Source organism: Dufourea novaeangliae, unplaced genomic scaffold, assembly GCF_001272555.1.
Source record: "Dufourea novaeangliae isolate 0120121106 unplaced genomic scaffold, ASM127255v1 scaffold115, whole genome shotgun sequence".
NCBI classification, from domain to species: domain Eukaryota; kingdom Metazoa; phylum Arthropoda; class Insecta; order Hymenoptera; family Halictidae; genus Dufourea; species Dufourea novaeangliae.
In genome coordinates this window covers 774,557-796,599 of record NW_015373998.1, presented here as the reverse complement: position 1 = coordinate 796,599, position 22,043 = coordinate 774,557, and the positions used below count along the sequence as shown (strand labels likewise).

At 39.8% G+C, this 22,043-nt stretch overlaps 1 protein-coding gene across 1 annotated transcript in view; it reads left to right on the top strand.

Annotated features, from left to right (window-relative positions):
• Positions 1-16,574: 16,574 nt before the first annotated feature.
• LOC107188074 (lachesin-like) overlaps positions 16,575-22,043 on the top strand; it is a 261,941-nt gene continuing 256,472 nt past the window's right edge. Inside the window, exons 1-2 of the mRNA XM_015576318.1 lie at positions 16,575-16,629; positions 17,030-17,190. Of these exons, the coding sequence (XP_015431804.1) occupies positions 16,575-16,629; positions 17,030-17,190 (216 nt within the window). The remainder of the gene's footprint in view (positions 16,630-17,029; positions 17,191-22,043) is intronic.

Below are 22,043 nucleotides of genomic sequence, written 5' to 3'. Positions count from 1 at the left end.
AATATAATAATTGGAAAATAGTAAAATCCACGGTGTATAGACAGCACCGTAAGAACATCGACGTTTGCTTCTAGTAGAATTAGCGAATCATAGTCAGACTTAATAGCAGCAGTATTTAAAATCACGTATACCCCGCAAATATTCGACATTAGTTTTCTCAAAATTGAGCTCCATATACAAAAACCTATTATTCATTAATGCAGTACAATTGATACATATCATTGATGTAGATTCAACATTAGTGATCACAAAATTAATCATTTGTTCTGCTCTCACTTCCAGTACCCATTCTACTTGCATTACACGTCTTCTTATGTTGCGATATCCCTCCATATGTTACTGCAATTCTATTCAGCTAATAAAAATAGAAATCGCAATACTCTCTAGAAATTTCCCTCCAACATTCAAATAATTAATCCATCGAAACAGTTTCATTCGTGCACATTGTTCCCTCGTTCAAACAAAAAAGATACTCCTTACATTACAATGATAATCCCCACGTTTATTCCACGAGCATAAAACAGTATTATTTTTCATTCGTTATTCGAAACCCTTCACCCGCACGATGAATTTCCCTATTTCCGCCGCGTGAAACGGTACAGTGGTGATATTTCATAATCGCAATTTCACGGAATAATTCCAGCTCATACCAAGCCTACAGTCTCCTCCACACCTTGCCGAGTGACACGGATGTACCCAGGTAGCAGCCACTTCTCTCCGTTGTTCGCAGTTTTCCACGTTTCTTGGCTGTCGCGAGCGCGCCATCCCCCTCAAGGGGCGAGAAGATGCAGTTCGGGGGATGTAACAAGAAGGAGAGCGTAGAAGGACGATTGTAAAAAGCTATACGACGTGGGGGGAGGGGGGAGCTAGTCGGTCCTCTCATTTGAATACTTAGATTGGAAGGGTCGCCGAGGGGGTTGGCGGTTCGCCGGATAGAAGGGGCACGATGGTAACTCTGGGGGTGGCTCGGGGAGGGGGCGTTGGAGGAATCGGGCGCAACCTGGGGCCGCTTAATCGCGTTTTCCGTGAAATTTATGAGATCTGAACCGATAAGGTGGGAAATAAGAGCGAGCTCCGTAGAGAAAGAACGAAAAAGAGCAGGAGCCGAACAGAAAAAAAAAAGAAGACTGAAAGCTCGAAGTGGGGAGTGGGGTGAAATCGTGGTAAGAGTATAACGGCCCTGCTTTAATCGTGGAATGCTTGTGATTTTGAAGTAGATAAGGGGAACCGGCACCACCGGGGGAGGATTCTCTCCACTGTTTTTTCCAGATACGAACTGGATACGAGATTTCGCGGATGGGTTATTGATGGAAGTGTTATTGGGCAATTGAGTTGCGCTGTTTTCTGGGGGAGAAGGAACTGGAATCTCGAGTGGAATTGGCGATTGTAGTTTCTGCGTGTTTTCGTTTTCATGCTGTAAGGTGCACTTTGTTTCTTGATTGGATTCCTGGGAGGAGGGAAACTATCTGCTCGGTGCGTGTAGATTAAGATCAGCTGTTAACAGGTGGAGAATTAGCGAATGCAGTTGTTACGTTGGTACTTGATTTTTTTGTCTTTAGTTTCCTGCTAATTAGAACGGTATTTCTACAATTTCTTTTTTTTTTGTAAACATTATTGCACTATTTGAAATTGTTCTTCTTCTGAAAGAGTTGAGTTACATAAACTATTAATGAGTAGATTCCAGAATTAGATAATTGATTTATTGAAATGATATCGTGATTAAATGAATTGAATGATAACTGATTTCATTAAGTTAAATAATTCAAGTTAATATATTGGTCTGAGATATGTACTAACAATTATAGGAGGAAAAGTTATACTAAAAATTGCACTAACTCTCCAAATACTTTTAATTTGTTTCCAAATAATAGCAGTATTAGCATTTTCCATGAATATGTATTCATACTCATATTCATCTGAAATGCTAATACTGTTATGATATGGGAAATAATAGTACTGTTTAATGACGATTAAAAATGTTTTAAATTCTATTATCTCTGTGTTTAGCTCCTTCTTCGAATAAACGATAATGTTATTATTTTCAATATTACATTATTATACTACTTTTCAAAGGAATTTTTAGTACTGCCTTCCAAACTAAACGCCCCTATTCCTTAAAATTACAGATTAAATACTAATACAATAATATATGACAAGAACTTAATTATTTACAGTATATATATTATTCTTTCTTTGACGAAATTGTAAAAGTACTACTACAATTTCCGTGTCTTCATCTTCTAAAGTGCATTTGCATCGTACTGCAACCAAGGAATACAGTTTCAGTGCAGCAAGAAGTAATCACAGACATTATATCAGTATCCCAGTAATTTACACAAACTACTGTCTCAATATCGATAAAATCGGCAGAAAGTAACAGTTCTAAGAAACTCGCGTTAACAAGAAGTCGATCGAATTAACCGATAATCAATTAATTTCCCACAAGAAAGAACACACAATTATTCCAAAGGTTTTCCCTCGGCAAGGTGTGATCACGGGGGTAGTCGTCATCGATCGTCCGCCGATTTTTTCTTTCTTATTTCTTTATTACATCCACTTAATCTTCGCCGGCAATGATATCGCCGGCGAAAGAAAGGTTTATCTACCCTCCGGTGTTGTTTTTCCACCATCAGTCTACCACCATGGCAGCGAAGTGATATCGGATAGATATAGACCCAGCCACCTTTTTCCGCCTCTTCTCCACGGGAAAAATCGAGGGTGAGAGAAAGAGAGAGGCTGCGCCCGTGAAGCGGCTGATAAGGACGACTCATTGGTCCCGGGACAGACAGACTGCTGTCATTTGTCAGACCATCTACGCCGGGAAAGACGACTGCCGCCAGACTTAGCTTCATCCGCCGGCATCCGATTCGATTGAGCCGGAGCGGCGCATCGTATCAGCATTTTTGCAATTTGTTTTAACCATCCCTTCTTTAAGCTCAATCCGTCAGACAGGGGGGGTGGGGGCAAGGACGAGAGTTCTCCTTTCGCGTACGAGGGGCTGAGTGTGTTGACTGCGCGTTCGTTCAAGGCTGACTGTTCGCGGATTGCATTGACGGTGTCGTGGATGGATGAAATTGAGCTGATGTGTAGAATAAAATAGTGTGAACGTGAATATAAAGAAGTATGTATATTAGGTTTCGAACGTTGTTTTGAAAAATAAAACGATCTGCATGGAATCAATTGATTGGCAGTATTGATGTTGACTAGGATATGGAAGAATAGGTAATTATATTGAGATTTTTATTGTAGATGTACTGTGCATATAGTCCTCAGACACCACACCACATCGCAGCGTAAGTAACACCACACTATAGTGCGTATTGGGATTTTTAATTTTCGTATGATTAAGAACTTGAATAGAATGAAAGCAAACTGAACTTGTCACATAGTTTTTACGGTTCAATTTCCGCAGAAATTCAATGGTAATAATTGCAAAGATGAGAAAGAATTTTTTAAATATAAACACTTGAAACCGTTATGCTACTCACAAGGTTTCCCAACCCGGAGGTTACATATAATAATAAAAATGTTCGAAACTCTAGGAGGTAGTTTCATAAATATATATACCAGTGGATTTGGAATGAAATGCTCGTCATTTTTTGTCATTATGTAAAATTGAATAAGTTGTAAAACAAAGTTATAAAAAATTTTTTTGTTATAAACAAATTGTATTTTGGACAATTTTTTAGCACCATATTAATCTACATGAAAAACCATAAAACTCGCCCATTAGAAGTTTTCATATATCTCCTATGGTTTTCGAGATAGTATTTCTGGGTCGAAACTTTGAGGGGTGGTTTCACCCCCTCAAAGTGAATGTTAGCTGATAGAAAAAAATACATGTCCCTTATTTTTGCTTGCTTAACAAACGTACGAAGTTTCATTGAAATCGACATCTCCGGGTTGGGAAACCTTCCTTTGTCAGACGAAACAATATTTTTCGCTGGTGCAAATTCGTACAAGGTGGTGTCTGAGGAATAGGGATACGAAGGAAAGAATATATGTATATAGCGAAAGGAAGATTACGCAATAGTAGTGTTGTCAATTTTAGTAAAATTTTTATTTGTATTATATTAGGCCATTTCATAACTAGAGCGAATAAGTTTATGCAACTTCACAATATTAAACACTAGAATATAAAGATTACAATTGAATATAATTTAGAGCCCTGTGCTGTGGTTCTTTTTATGATAATGTAAGATACTATATTAGTTTTACTGTTAAATGGGACTAAAGTCTTCAGCTTTAATTCTATAGAATATCTATAAAAGTGCAACAGAAAGATAGTTTCCTTTTTCTCAGTTTTCAGTTCTTCTCGTTTCATCGCGTATTGACAGCAGTAACAATTAAAGGGTTAATGATTATTTCCTAGGATTGGAGCCACAACTAACCACAATGGTTTGCTTCCAGCTGTCCACCTTGGGTACAAAAATCATCGAAAACCCATACAAACAATCCACCGCACTAACATTAAGCACGATACATCCATTTCTCACGATCCACAAAGTCAGAATTCTTATCCATCGCGGGATCTACCGATTCGAGACGAGCACATACCATAAAGATTCCGGTTCGCGTGTCACTAATAAAAGGTATCGATGCACTCGAGGCCGAAGGGAAAGAAGGCAGGATCATTCACGGTATTCGTCATACCAGCGGAAAGCCGTTGTTGGCATTGAAAAATCCGGCTCTCGAAAATCTTTTGGGGCGGCACGTGCGCATTCGCACGCTCGTAGTGCATTCCCTGGGCGTAGTTTTCCGAGGGATGGTAGAGGAGGGAAAAAAAGAAAAGGAAAACCGTCGCGGGAGACACATCGCCGGAAAATACACAGTCGAATCAAGATAAAGTGGACGGGCGAAGGTAGGCAGACGGCGACGGTGTTTCCTGTGAAAATGGTACACGTGTGTACGTGTAAAATGTAATCCGCGCGTGTGATGTCCCCGCGAAACTCGCAGATTCGCTGTGTGCGCGAGACGAAACCGACAGTCGCAAAAAAAAGGGAAGGAAAACAGGTGAACTCAGTAAGCGCGTTTGATTTGAATGTTGCAAAAGCGGATTCGTTGGTTCGTGCGAATGAATTGAATCGTTCTGGCGAAGCACTTCTTACCGTTAACAGTTTAGATGATTTTTTGATATTCAATGCTTATTGGTTGACACATTCGGTGGGTTAGGTAAGCTCAGATTTTTATAGGTTAATATACTGAAATGATATTATGTGGAAGATTTGTTTCCTTTAACGAAGGTTTTTTGTCAAGTCCAAATTAAGGTATACTAATTTTTGCAAAATTTTGACTGTACCCTGCTTTGCACATGTACAGTTCTGATAAGTGGATAAAATCTACCGTCTAGTGATGAGTAACATGCAGCCCGCCAATTATTTGCTTGCGGGTCAATTAGCTAATGTGATCAAAATTAAGTGTAAACTAAAATAGATTAATAAGTTTTAAATTAATAAACGAGGTTCTTTAGAAGTTATGTTTGTAGCGATCGGCACGGATTATTGTAGGTTATAAAATAGCAGACGAACGGTTCTTCCCATTTATTTTTATTTACGAATATGAATTACATGAATTACTGAATCTATTTTCATGTAATATCTATTTATTGTAACCTTGTTTTCAATCAAACCCAGTTGTAATATACAGGATGAGGCGCCTAAGAAGGGCCATCTGAATATCTTGGCTGTTGCTGGTGATAGAAAAATTGTGTCACACCAAACTTGCATGGTATCAAGGTGTATGTAATTTAATGTAAATACTTTTTTAATAAGTGGACGCGTAGAGGTCATACAAAGGTCAACTTCGTTTTTTTAAATGGGAAGACTTGTTTTATGAGGCGTACAATGACCTATTTGTGAAGGTACGTAAAAAAATATGTGTTCCCACTTAAAAAAAATAAAGTTGCCCTTCATATGACCTCTACGCGTCCACCTATAAAAAAACTATTCGCATCAAATAATGTACTTCTCGATACCATGCAAGTTTGGTCCGACACATCTTTTTCTACCACAGCCAAGATATCAGGTGGTGTCTCACCCTGTATACACTCCGCAGAAGATATTACAAGGCATTACCAAATTTCTGAAAGTCTGAAATAAATATTGTCTAAGATATATTAAAGCCCGATGGACAACGCACACACACACACATTTTCTTAGCACAGACTAGGTGTCCTAATATCTATGAGCAGTAGCATATAACACAGAAAATTTAATCATGGATTTTATAGTCATCAAATGTGTTATAATAATACAGTAATATTTTGCCTCATCAGAAGATTACACAACACATCCCCAAAAGCAATGCAACCCCAAATGAGTGAACTCAATATTCCAATCGCCGAATCTATTTAACATACAAACACAGCTACACCGAGAAACGAGAAGTTCAACGCTACGATTCGGGAACCTCTCACAGAGCGAGAAAGCGCGAAAAAGGAATTCGTATTCACACCGTGGTCTAGGGCTTTAAAAGCCCTGTGCAACTTCCGCGGGCTAGAGATGTTTCTAGCGCGACCACAACTTGCCGATGGAAAAAGTGAAAAAGTCTCGAGCCCTCGCTCAGGACACACCCTGTATATGTAAATGGCTGTGGCGGCGACACACGCGCCGCGTTTCCATCTGTAAACTTTCGTGTGGCCGCCTCCGCGTGTGTGAATGCGTGCGTGTGCGCCTTATCTCGGATTTTCGTTCGGACTTTACAGCGGTCCCTGTAACTGGCGACTGCGGATAAAGAAGGTGGCGGCGGTAACGGTCGTTTTTTTTTTTTTCGGTGGACCGGAACCCCATGCATTTCTGATGAACGTTCGACCCCCGTGGAAGCTATCCCAGCGCCCTGGCTTTTAAGTCGCGTTGGAGGGATAGGGGTGGTCGCGATAGCGATCTCGGTTTAATGAAAATCCGGGAATGCGAAAACAATTCGGGCCGCAGCGCCCACGTTCTCGCAGACGTTTACCGGAATTCACGCGTCGACTATGGGCCAATCCCCATTGGCCCTCTGGCTAGGACGCTGAACACTATTGCCACTTACGGTTTGCCTATCTGTTCGCGTAACCGTCGTCGTGTACTACAGTATACGTGCGCTGGCGGTCGGCGAAAACGAACGTTTCGGTGACGATAACCTTGAGACTTTAGAGGATTTACCTTGGGAGATAGTAGGTGTCTTCCGACCTTCTTCGAAACGGTTTCGGGATTTAGGAGTGCTCTTCTGGGTGTAGACACTGTTACGTAGTGGATCAATGAATAAGGAAGGTAATAGACGTTTGACAATTTCGTTGTTCAGGCTTTTGGGTGTAAGCATTGTTCTTGTGGACTTAAGTTTTTAATGTTTCGTAAGCATTGCAGGTAGCTTCATCCAGGGGGTTGAAAGAAACACTGACGAATGTATACATGGTTTCATATCGTTATTCGAGAAAATGTTTCAAATAAAACTTACTCTGTTCCGATTGGAGATATGTTATGGCGGATACAGATCTTGTTCTGCATATCTTCGTTTAGCCAGGTGTGTAGCCTGTATGCAGTTTCTAATGTTCTTTCCGAATTTTATACCACTGATGCTCCTTGACCCTTCTGATCTGTTATGGCACAAGCGAAAGAAGAATATTGTTATTAAAGAAACCTGTCAATATTCAACTTCAGAAACTATTGGATCATGTAGTAGAGGTTCTGGGAAATATCCCCGAATTTCTTCAGATTTATTGGAAGCCTATAAGATAAAAAAAAATAAATCTAGAAGTAAAAACACCCACGAAGATGACGGAAGCAGTAATAATACCGGAGGGTTGAACACATTCCCAAGAATAGCATTTTCCTCAGAAACAAACGTATCTGTGACAATGAAATAGTATCGTAGCTGATTGTAGTCCAAAGTATTGTAGCCTTAACCCTCTATGGGCCCGTGTAACTTTCAAGTCACATACTAATATATCTATATTTCGTTAAATAAATTAACTCTTGTCATAAGGTGGCGTATACATCTTCTTATATAATATCTTCTTACTAACCAATAACATTATAAAACAAAAAATTGCTGAAAAAACATGTTGGGTTCATTATTCATCTGTATTTTAAATATATAGTCCTGAAAAAAATTTGGCCCATAGAGGGTTAACTATCTTGAAACCTCTTAAGACACTTCCTTCTCAATATATCGAGCAAAATATCGTCTCGTGCTTCCCCACTGCCATCGTGTTACGTCTGATCAGCCATGGGGTTGCTCACCATGTTATCGAGACTCGATTCAGTTATTAATAATGTAGAATTGGCTGCATAGAAAGTCGCACGTCGTTAAGGGGTAACAGGCTTTCACGTCTCAGCGACACGTTCGCGCGGAAAATATTTCACATGCTCGATTGCCTATTGCTTCCGTTACACACCGACATTTTCACGAGGACACACTCCCGGGGCTGCACGCGACGTAGCCAGGAAACTCAGCGCCACGTCCCACGGCGTGTCTAGCTGCCACCTGGAGCGGAAAATTGACATAAACTGTTGCTTCTGTTGCTCTCCTTCACGCTTCTCCATGCTCAAAGGTCTCGTGCACAGCGTCGCGAGACGTCCCAGGGAACAGGACATTAGTCGGGGTAGACCCTCCCGTCGCGTGTAAAGAGTCGCTCGCTAGACGCATTCCAGAAGTAAGAGAGCAGTCTTTCGGATTTACCAGGCTTTCTCGCCAGCTGTTCTTCAGACCAAAGAGTCGCCTCTTTGCGTCGACGACAACGCGTTGATGAGGACTACGCGTTCATCTGGCCGATAATTGCACCGTTCGAAAATTGTTCATTTCCTTTGTCTGGTGCCCTGGGTGTCTGAAGTGCCTTCCCACATCCAGTCAATAGTTGTAATTTATTGTATAGCCTTTGCTCGTGATTCTATGGTAATTTAATTAAATTTGATAGACGTTTCTTTGGGTAGGAGTTTCAAAATTAATTTCGTATTAATTGAAATTTATTTATTTCTCGTGGTATTCGTTTTTAGATTTCAGACGGTTAAATAAGGAATGCATTTTTTAAAATGATTCATTTCGACTATCTTAAAATCGTTAATCATGGGATGAAGAAATGCTTTTAATTTTGGCAAGAGTGTTTGCTGAATCAGACAGATTTTGATTCGATTAAAAATTTTCGTTCTGAGATAAGGTCAATGTCTGTTGTTCTGGAACAACATTTATTATGCAAGAACCTAATAAATCGTGATACCTATCTTAGGAGTGGTCGCTGTGAATATTTGAAGGGAAAACTCCTTTTAGATACTTCTGTGATAAATATTCGGGTTTGAGATCATTTTAAGATTAAGGAGTTTAAATTTATCGTTATCTTATCTAGGCGAGAGATCGTGTTCTATTTAAATATGTAGAGTATTTAGAATGACTTTCACTGCTATGCATTAGACCTGCTTGAAATTATAACGCATTCGTACTCTGGACTTGTGGAATTTTAATAACACAGTTTTCAGAAACTATCAGTTTGATAAAAGATAAATTTGACTGGGTATTACAATTCTGGATTCTAAATTTAGTCTACTGTTATTATCTTATTTAATATATGAAATTTTTAGTACAGTATTGAGATATTATTAGTATTATTTATTTTAAGATTATATTCACCCAACAGGGTTATTAGTAAAAAGATTTATTTATAGGAACTTACATTTACAATTTAAAATAGATGATATAAGTTTATGTGTTTGAAAAACAAGAATACTTTCACAGGAATCTTTCTTTTATTACTTGCAACAAGAAATTTACTGCGCAAAGAAAATGTTCTGTATACATTTTTTAACTGCACCTACGATATTTCACCACAGGTGATATAATTTTTAAGAAGACAGAGAATTCCTCCCGTAAGTGATAAATCCTGCCTGAGTACTACCAGATGTGGCAAGTCAGCGATTTCTTGCGGTAATGTCCTAGTAAAAACTTCTTCCTATCCGTTCCCCTGTTCCCTCCAGAATAAACTTTCAATTTAGCGAGTGAGGGTAAATTATCATTACGAATAATCTTTCGAACAATGCGCAGTTATTAAAATAATTGGAACATTCGTGACTACAATGCCCACGGTTATTCTGAGAAATGATTTTTAAAAACCAAATTTTATTTATATAAATGTATCTAACCAGAGAAAATAAAGTGTACCATATTTTTTTATAGTGAGACAGATATTAATTACTCTTTTCATCAGGATTAAGTTTATACAAATTTTCGCGGTAATTAGTAAACAGTATATTCTAAATCAATTACGGTTACAGTATCTCAGCTCCTTTAACCTCCTGCGTCACCTATCAATCTCAAAAATTATTCAAATACTGCTTATTCGATTTCATTCGTTAACTAATTGGGTATTTAATTTTAGGACAAAAGAAGCAATAGTGAGAAGTAAATAGTAATCTTTTATTGAAAAAAAACCGAATCACGTACAATAATATTCGATTACAACTACCTAAAAATATTTTAAAGTAAAAAAAACATAATAATAATGCGCACGTTCTTATGATACTACATAGAAATACAAGTAACAAAAGGTATACAACACATACCAAGTCATATGGCCCTACGTATACGTAACGTGATCGAACCACATCAACTCATGCCTGCCACGGGTTGGTCAATCTGCGCACGTCATATCAGCCAATCACAATCACGGGCTTAAGGGGTTAACTATAAATTAATATAACAGTCAACAGCCGCAGCAAGAAAACCACAAACTTTTACTTCAATCCGTGCACAAATACCCCAAGAAACAATATAATAAAGCTTATTCTCAACTCTGACATTCACTCTGTACACATTACACCGAACTCCAGTGTCAACTTGTCGAAATAACAATTTCTTCATTCCGTTCCACTTCTATTTCAGCTCGCCCTACCCCCTTCACCGGTCAGAAAATTCCCAACCAGAGCGTGGTTCTTCCGACCGAATTGGGCCATCGCTCTTGAACAATAACAACTCTTGCTTTCAGAAGGTCGCCAAGGGAAACACTCTCAGGGGGTGCGAAACGTTCTCCCAATTTCCCTGAATGTACTCGAACAGCGGCTGGTCTAATCACCAATTCACCCGCGAACACCCAGGAAACTCTTCTCTGCCCTCCTCGGATACATGATCGAGAGCAGACGAGTTTTCAGGTTGTTACATAATTAATAAACGCGACATATCGCGTTAGAGGTAGTGTGAGGGGGTGGCTGGAGGTGAGGACGATTTCACGGTGTGACACGCGGAACCACTCCCGATCACGTAGTCGTGACAGATATTAATTAAAATTCGCGTGGGCCACTCGAGCCGGTAATGAAGGGATCTCTCGGTCTTTAATCACTTGAGCGTGTCACGAGCGGAAGTCGACGGGCCAAAGAGGGGTGGAGGGAGGGCACGCGTTTCCTGGCCAAAACGCTATATAACCACACTTTTGTGTGCCGTTAGCGCGCGCTAGCGCTGAGTTTCCTCGTTTCCAGACGTGTCTCCCATCGGTGGCGTTCGTTTTCGTTTCCTCGAGGCCCTTCCAATTAGCGGCGCAAAGATATATCGTCGTTTGCGTCGCGCCTAGCGTTCCGGTTCTTCGGAGCTCTTAGCGATTTCTGACGGAGCGCTGGGTGCCCCCCCCCCTCCCACCCCAAGAGATGATAGGGGGCCCACCACCTTGCAACTGAAGCACCACTTGTTTCGGTCGCTTTGACCGCTCCCCCCACCCCTTACTCGTTAATTCGAAGGATAGTCGATACTCTCGGGCATCATATTAATTATCCCATGTCGAACGCGACTCGAGTCGCTCTACTCTTCTCCTGTAATTAATACTTCGGGGCCTGAGACTTTCTGTAACGAGGCCGAGCGGATTCTTGACTGGATTACACTTCGTACAGGGGTGTGTGCTTCCGTTTGTCAGGTGATTCGTCTGACGCTGGGAGGGACTGATCTCAATCGAATGTGTGATGATTGAACCCCTGAAAGTATCAGTGGTGTATAGTCAATAAATAGGCTGATGATGGATGTTGAGTTTTGGAGAAGAATACTTGACCTTCAAAGACTTGATTTTATCATCGTACCCATTCGACCAAACGCGTTGACGTAACCCAAAGCTTTCTTTTGTGTATATCTTAAATGTATATCTAATTTGGTTATAAATCTTTTGATAAAACACCAGAGTCGTAACTTCCTGCTCTTTACTGTTTAGAAATGCCAGGTGTCTTTCGGACGAACTTGGTGACCGTAATCCAGTATGGTCTTTGAGGGTTAATCACCGACATTCAATTTATTAACAGGACTGTAGTCGCCACACAGGTGTTAATAATTCTAAGTCTATTACAATGTGGACACAATATATTCATATAGGACAATACGAGGAATCGTCTTACTCCCAAAAAGAAATCTGCATCTCCAATTAAATGCTACACAGCACACCAACAGTGGTTACATCGTCGAAGAGGATCACAGGTTTTGCATCCTACCCAAGAAACAACAAGTAATATTGAAACAAAAAATATATTTTCCAACAATTTAAGCACGGCTTCTTATTTTTGAACATCGGTTATTCTCATATTATAAATAATTTTCTCCAGAAAAGTTTGTAAAAGTCACTTACTTTTAAAGAATTTACACAAGAATTCCCCCATAAAGGGCATATTGATTAATATCTATGTGTTTGATACTACTCGATACCAGATCAACATTAATGGCCAGTTATCGATAGCATTGATGGGGTTTTAGCCCCGACGTGACTATCAGCCCAACATGTATGCACGGATCACGTTTAAAGCAAGGGTAACCTGTATCCTTAATGAGCAACGAAATAAAGACTTGTTCAAGGCATTGCAGTTCTCACACGAATCTTCGATTCCTCCCGTGAGAAAGTTCGTGGTCTTTATGAACTGTGAAAATCAGGATTTCACCGTTACAGAGTTGAGCCTGGCCGGGGAAGATGGGTGGAGTAGATAGAGTGGAAGGGCGGCATGTGGCGGGTGGTAGCGGTGAGTTCGAAACGCAGTCTCACACGGAACAGCATGTATACATACGTGGCTAACACAACCGCGTCTAGTCTTTTCGCCTCGCAGATAGCGAAGTCGATGGCAGTGGCCCAAAGAGAATTTCCTAGTAGCATAGGTCCTGTTCGCTTGGCAAGCAGGAGTCACTTCGAGTCACCTTTAGAAGTCACCTTTTGCCTTTCGTGATTCTCGATTTTCTTTCTGTTCCATCTATTTGCCTCCGTGCCTGCCCTTATAAATCTAGGCTATACGAGAGCCCCCGTGTATGTGCGTGCTTCCTTCGCAAAACTGCGAGACTATTGTGTATTTATTTTTATGGGCAACGGTGTAAGCAGGTGCTGTGTGTGCCCGCCTTCGTGTGGATGCTTCTGCGTAATGTAGCTCGAAAGTATCGAGACTCGGGGAACGTTTTGTTGGGTTCTGGGAACGATATTCGTTAAACTGCACGACTTTGTGCATTTAAATGATCGAACATGTAGCATCTTCAACACGTTGACTGCCACAGTGAAAATAGCCGTACGTAGCCGGACACGCTTTATTTCGTTTTTTTATGTCTTAAATAGTCAAAGATATAGGCTTTGAATTAGTAAAGGCAGTTGGTCTAAAAAATTTCGTAACGGTATTTAAATAATCCAGCCTATTGGTAATGTACGTTTCACTCGTATTTGGGTGATGTGGCAGTCAAAGTGTGGAAATAGACAAATGAAACTTTATCATTCAGTCAAGGAAGAATTGAAGAATAGCGGTTAGGTCTTTTCGGAATTGAGATATAAGAATTAAATTCTTACGAGATCGAAAATGGTATCACATTATAAAATCTTCTTGTAAGTTATTTGACTCTAAGCTGGATCCACACTATTCCTTAACTTTTGGAAAACAGAGCCTGATCAATTTTTATCTACATTAAGATGGGTTAGAAACGTATTTAAAAATCACTTCGGAGGTTCACAAAATTTCTATCTTCTCGATCAATCACGTGACATCAAAGCACTAAATTGTGGTTTCGTATACGTTACTGAAAAATCTGAACTGCCATGAACATATGCACTCTGCTTATCACGTTACACCAATCAAGACTAACATCTCAGAACCATATCTCTTGCAGTCTCGCGAGTGTGCAAGGAAACCAGAGAGTCAGATGAGTCCTGTGTACACTTGTCGTATAAAGTGTTTTTCGAAGTCTTTCATACTGTCCTGTCTACGTAGGTTCAGAGGATCCTTGGAGGGTTAGTAGTACAGGTGAGCGTGAAAGGTTCACGGACACAGGTGTAACGATATGGGTCGTTAGTAAAATCGCATTCGAACTCGAAAGTAGTGCTCTCACTGCTCGAGGAAATTCTTTCAAGAGTGGGGTCTTTTCAGAAGTAACGATCTTTCTCTTCTTTTTTTTTGCCATCCCCTCTGCCTCCAAGTCTTCATCCCAACTTCGCGATCCCTATCCACTTTTGCACCCCTTGGGCCGATATCCCGCGTGTAATCCGTAATAACGTTTGAGCGGTACACTTTGAGGGGCATTAGATGGTATAGAATCGGTAAATGTATCCTCGCAAATCGGCCTCGCGGTTCGTTGAACACATCTCGGTCAAATTTTCAAGAAGTACCGTCAAAAGCTTAAGTATTCCTTTAACGACTTATCAATGTTACTCTGTCATTGTTGACAGTGTGAATTGTATGAAATTCAGAAGTCTTATTTTTGTCATTGTTTGCTTATACCTTGTGCATTGTTCGGGTCCATTTGTACTCGACCTCAGAGACTTTGATTTTGTATTGTATTCTTTATCAGAAAATTTAAAATTAATTTGACATCAGTTTACATATACGTATAAGGATGAAGCGTATTTCTTTGTTAATTAGATATTAACGAAAAACCCCGACCAATCGGAGCTCGGCCGGCAGACTCACGCTCTGATTGGTCAGGGTTTTTCGTGAATCCCTTGCCTTACGATTTTCTTGACGACTGCAGACTCCAGGATTACATTGTTGTCGATAGTTTCCCAGAAACGAAAAGAATTCTGTACTTATCACAACTGTTTTTTTAACTGTAAACGTTCAACATTAATGCCAGCAACGTCGCATTTCACTTGGACTCAAAGAAAACCGAATAATATTCTTCTTGGTTGAATCTATTTTGAAATCGTCAACACGAGTCTGACTCGATGTTATAGGGCAAGGGGTTAATATCTCGTAAACAAAGCCTCGGATAACATTTTTGCTAAGGAAAATGTTATTTCAAATCATCCTAAGAACCCCTTATTTCCAGGAGTCGAAGCTATTTCGGGACACCCTGTACAGATAATACAGTGGACAAGCTCAACCAAGCCCTGCACTCTGTTCCCAGAACCTCGCCCTGTGTTTGTGCCAGTGATAATAAAAATATAAAAAGAAAAGTGACTGGAAATAAGAAGAACACCTTAGCCCCTGGGGTTCTCTGCATCCGTAGCCACGGTTCATGGAATAATGCTATTCACGAACGGTGGGAGGGGAAAGGGAAAACGCGATCGCGAATTTCAGGATGGATGGGTCGTCCCGGTCGGATGGGGGCGAGTACCTCGAAATCCTCCTGTGGATTCGATCAGCTCCCACAAGGAGAACGGTCTGTTACTTCTCAGGCCGCTGCCGCCGTGACGAGATGTACCAGCGGCAGACTTGAAAAATTGCATTTTGTATTCAATAACTAGGCTGTCAGGCCGAACGGCGAGCTCCTATAACTCAAAGCGCATCCACGGGTCCGCGTAGACACGTCGTTTCTCGATCGATCGATCGATTTCTCTTCCCTTCGATGCACGACAAGGACCTTCTCGATGGGGGAAATACGAACGGCAGCACCTCGGATGAACCGTGACGTAGTGATTTGAAAAAGAGGGAAAGAAACCTGGGGGTGGTATCGAAGATCGTTGTATTCTGTTTCTGCGGCGACGACGACTGGCGTGTGTTTCTGTTGGGAACTGACAACCAGCGACAGGCCTCCACGATCGACTGTGTCTTTGCTTGTGAACACTGTTGTCGATTTTATTATACGGTATAGAAACTAATGCGGTTGTCCCTGTTTGTTGAACCGGAGATTTCACTTGCTCAACGTTGTCTCGATGGAAATTGTCTTGAACGGTCCTTCGAGGGCGCTGCGAGGAAGTTTCTTTTGCATTCGGAGGATCTACGATCGTGTAGAGTACGGCAGAATGAAAGGTTTACGATGTTGACAACATAATGTTCGCAGACTTCAGAATTAAGTGAAATACGTGCATTAAAAATTGATAACTAAACTATGCATTTTATGTATGTGTGTTGCGTCGGTTATATAATTATACGACGGAACAATGTGTTTGTAGGAAATGTTAACCCTCAGACACCACACTAGTGTGAATTAATATTCTATCTGGTCGGCATAACGGTTTCCTTCCATTACGATACAAAATTATTCCTTTTTTCTTTAATTAGTACCATTGAATTTCTAGGGAAACTTTACCCTAAAAAATATGTTCTGAGTTCAATTTGCTCCTATTGTCGTCAAGTTGTTAATCGTCAAAAATTCAAAATCTTAGTTCGCATTAGTGTGGTGTTTATGTATGCTGCAGTGGGATGCGGTTTTAAAGGTTTGCGGTTAAAAAATAAAGAATGTTCGAAAATGTAATGACACTTGTATATTATCATCAACATAACAAGACATCTAGTATAGGAAATAAATTTTTAGTCAATTTTCATGTTTATAAAATAATATCGAAAATTGTAAATTCGATGACTCTTGTAATTTGGTCAATATTATTAAATATCGTAATTACGATTCAGTGACTGTCAGGTAGATAAAAGTAGTGTCTTACTATTACTATAGAATATTTTACTATTATACACTTTGTACAGTAAATGCTGCAGTTGGACGCCATGGTTGAGACCTGAAAAATTCGTCCGGTCGGTTAAAGTGTTCATGAGATTCTGTAAAGTCGTTGTTTCACTTTTAACTTAATAATATCCGAGATAGAAAGAATATAGTTGTAAATTGATTTATTATTTATACCTGTTTTGCGTCAATAGCATACATACATCACGATCTCATTTTTTGTTTGTATATTCAGCGTCAAAGGAATGTTGTTTTGTATTAATCGTTATTGTATTGTCTGTTTCAGTCGCTACGATCCCCGAACCTGAGTTCGTCGATCCAATCGGAAATATTACAGTGTCAGCAGGACGTAATGTTAAGTTAGCCTGCAGTGTCAAGGATTTGGGACAGTTTAAGGTAAGTCTATTAATTTACCAACATTTGTAGTTAAAAGTTACCATTTTTTGTTAATTCATGAATTTAATATCTAATTTTATTTGCGAAATCTAATTGAGCGTCTACCTTACTGTAATTCACCTCTTTGACCACGTAGGAATTTCAATTAATTTATCTATCTGGATATCATCTTGATTCTACATGTTCGATGAACAAATATAAATTTTCTTCGATTTAGACGGACACAATTTCGATCGATACAGTTCGATTTGGACAGAAATTCTATTCCACTTGCCTGGCTAGAGTAGTATGATGTCTGACATATAACGATCCTATTCTACTTTCTGAATTGGGTCGGTTTTATTTCTATTTTCTTCAATTACTTAAGGTCTAATGAATTTATACACTCCCTAATCTGGTACGATTATAATCCAATAATATTGTATATTTCTTAATCTAACTGATTGAATCAGATTAGCTAATCTATTAAGAATCTAAATTAAATTATTTAAGACGTAATATCTGCCATATACGTTAACTCTTTAACTATTCAACTCCTGGGTTAGGTTTATTCACCTATTTGCCCAGTATGACTTGTTACCTAAGAGCAGTTCTGTCCTTTAGCTACTGAAATATGACTTCTTAACACTCACCCATGTAATTACGAAATCTGTTTTCATCTTCACGATATTTCGTCATTTCCTGAGAGATTGCATTTTCTTAGCAAAGTTACGTGTCAGCGAGAGTTCTTAAAGATTTAACGTTACCGGAAATATCATACAAGAGTAATGCAAGAGTAACGCAGTGTCCCCGTAGTTCGCCGTGAGCTCAGTCGTGTTCCTCAGATTGCTTCGAGAGATCTAAGTTTCGAGTCGTGGGACGTGTCAGACCGACGCATCGCGATGTATGCTAAGTAAGTGGCAGGAGGCACCCCGGAAGTTCTCTGGTGGTTTCGTCCTGATTACGCGGCGTCGTTAGATCACGAGATCGAGCTCAAATCGTGCGATGCTTTGATGAATGCGATTCGTCAATACAGGAGCTTGTTAGATCCGTAGTTTGGGTAAAAATGCCGGAAAGTCTAAAAAGATAAATGAATTGTTCCTTTTCCTGTGCTCTCTATTTTACGTAAGAAATTTGTTAGTAATTCCATGAATCTTTTATTGTATAGGTACATTATATATAAATGAATAATTCTGTAACAAGAAAATTCTTGACGATCAATATTTATTTTATAGAAAACAATTATTACAGCATATATAATATGTCCATTGAAATGATCTCTTGTCCTGGTTTACACAAATATTCCTATAACCAGTTATTTACAAATTATTATTATAGCGGAATTATATAATACGTATAGAAAGCACTAAAGCATTTTGGCCCCATTCAAACTGTAATTCAACCAATTCCATCGACATACACAATCCTCGTTTAGAGTGAAATTCATACCCTGAACACGATTAAATGCATCCAATAATATTCTTGCAATTAAAATCGTAATGACGAAATTAATGAAGTTACATCCGTCGAGGTATTAAATCCAAAGAGTTATTACACAGAATAAGAATGATTGAAATTGAAGGAAGATTACATTACAGTAACTAGAAAATCATATAAACCATTTTTAATGAAGTCATTAAGACATAATATTTGGAGAATAATGTCACTAAATTCTATCAGCCAGTAAATACTCAGAAAGAATAAATTAATAGTACAATGGGCCCCTATATAACACAGATTCGTCAATCTGTTATACCTGAATAAAATCATTTCTGTTATAAAATCATGCTATACCTGATAAAAATATTTTCGATCGGACTGCAGATAACAGAGCAATCTCTACTGATCACGATTCGTGGTTCACCCTGTATAACTCGTATAACATGAAACAGATACCTGTGTAACAAAAGCACCTACAGTATTCAGAAACTAGTATCACGAAATTTCGATCATGTATTAAATACTCATAAAGAACAAATGAACATTATTTGTTAAAAAGATACACAGTAAAGCATCGAATATTAAAGTATAGGAAGCTATGGAAAACATTTCTATGGCGCCAGAAAGTACATAATGAACGGAGTTACATTTCGTCCCGGTGCATCAAAGAGCAACAAGCTCGTTACGCTCACGAGGCGAGGGAACATAATTAAATGACGGGAAGTAAAATAACCCGGGAAAGCGGAAGTGCTATCTTATCGGACGAGTGGTGAGCGTAACTGTTAAAGAACTCGACGGGACCAAGTCGTTAGAGAGGCCCGTGGCCCCGAAACCGGGGCGAAGAAACATACTCGAAGGACTCTCCGCAGTGGCTAGAACAAGGCGACGGAAGAGGAAAGTTCGTCGCGGCCACCTGAAATTTTACATCCGCAGCAGGGAGGAAGATTGAATTGGCATCTCCTGGATGGTCGCCAACTCGTACATCGCGCTCGGGTCGCCGTGTCGTCGTCTTCTTGGCGTTTCCCGAATCTCAAATTGAGAATCCAGTCGCCTCCGTCGACGAGATCTTTCGATGCGTTTACGATGCGCTCGCTTTTCCATCGTTCCCCCGAAACTGCCCTATGAATCTTCGACACTTTAATTTCGCTCGACAATAGAGATGCATTAGGAGGAAATATCACGTAACTGGTGGTACAACACTTGGGTCTGTGGTGTTTCTGGATGAAAAAATAAAAGTCGAAAATATAGAATACAATTTTTCCATTTGCGATCACGTTTTCGAGAAAGTCGACTTTGACAGTCTGGCGAATACGCGTGTAATTGAATAGGACTTGGCTGGCGCGTCTGTTCATTGCATTCCGTTCCTACTTACTACCATGATGAATATACTCGTTTCAGATTATCAAGGGTGGTGCTGGCATTGACAAAATGTACCCCAAATTGTACCAAAAAAGGTGATTCTTAATCTGTATGAATGCAGCTATCTATGATAGTAAATTCATTAAGAGGAATAAAAAATTGATAAAACTTCCTTGAAGAAAAAGAATCAAATATCGCCCAAAAAACAGGAACCGTTTCTTTAAATACAAAAAAACGGTAATAGACACGACAATAAATGTCCTTACTATAGATAAGGTAAATGTCCCAGTAGTTGCACGTTATCTTATATTTAATCTGTCGAACAGTTTTTGTGCAAAAAATTCGCAAAATGTCACCAACTTTACGGTCCCACAAGGTGGAATTCCTCTAACACGTTGACTTCCACAGTGAAAAAGGCAGTCCGTAGACACACTTTATTTCATTTTTTAAGTCATAAATCGTCAAAAATATATGCGTTTAATTAATCGAGGCTATTGGTCTTGTTTTGAATTAAACTGCAATATTAGTTTCACGTAAACATTTTCTAACGACATGTAAATAATCCAACCTCTTTGCAACGTATTTGGGGCGTACCCATCACCCACATTTCGGTGACGTGTCAGTCAAAGTGTTACCCTTTGGACTCTTTTTCGCTATAGGGCAGAAACAACTCCAAATTGATTTGCGTCGAACGGTACAGAGCCATTTAAAACTAATAAAGAAATAAATCATTCATATATTAACAAATACAACTGCTTTATTTAAATGTTGAATCTATTTTTACATTATATAAAAAGCTTAACCCTGTTAGTACCCCAAAGCCGAAATACAAATTATAAATGCTAATACAGAAAGTGACAAAAGTAAAATGCTTCCAACATTTCTCTATATAAAACAAAATGCATTTCACAATAAAATACAAAAAAATTGTAAAGTTATCTTTATTTTTAGAAAAAATGTTACTTCTAATAAGTATCCTAAAAAATGCACATTTTCCTTGATGGTACACAGCAAAATTGTAAGGTACTAAGAGGGTTAATATTGATTGTATGTAAAATATAGGAATCGATTACAGACACATATTTCTAATCCCCAGAAAAACACTAGTGTTGCATCTCGGTCGCCACGCGTATCGCTACACGAAATCGAATGGCGAGTGAGAGTCGACTTTCGAGTGGAAATGGTTGAAGAAACGAAAACATGATTCGGTCGAAATATACCCAAAGGCCGTAGCAGGGTTAAACGCCTCCATCCCTCGATCGTCGTACCGTAAACCATAAGGGCTCCATAAAGACGACGGTTTGTCAACGATCAACGCGTCAAGTGATTCCACTATATCGAGGTCTGCGGAGCCGTCTTTAGCTCGGTCGGCCCTTCTTACAAGTCGTAGATCGGCCCCCTAGTGGCCTTTAGTGCTCGACGGAAGGGCCGTTTGGGGGTGGGAGATCGTCACCGCTAAACACGCACTTAAACTGCTCGGCTCGCACCCTTCGGCCGAGATCAACGTTATTACCCTACGATCATCCGGTTTACCACTCACCGCATCCGGGATCACACGAATACCGAAAGGGAAGTAATTGCCGTCGCCCGTTCACCACGGCATCGTTACCAACGCGCGCGTACGGCCCCTATATTCTCGGAATATTGTGTCCGGTTTATTCGTCGTTACCTGCTTCCCTCCCCCCCTTTACCTTCCACCTCACCTGGAATTACATTGCCGGGAATTTTCGATCGGGGTAGGGACGTCGAACGCGAGCGATTTTGTAATCGTAACCGTGGATATCTCCCCTTTGACCGCTGTAATGTCGAATTTTTCTCTTTTCGCCGGTGAACGCTTTATTAATTTTTAAATTGTCACTCTGCCGCGGTGGTGGTCGCGATGATGCGACGCATTTATATTCCAGAAGATACAATTTCATCGTGATCCCCTTTTTCTCTTTATCTCCCTTTTAATATTTTCATGATCGTGTTTCATAGAGGCACAGCACTTTCGCGTGTCGTGCACGTGTGTATTCAATGTATCGCGGGGAATTGGTTTTTCACCGTTTTGACGGCTTTATTTATTTCCTATTCGG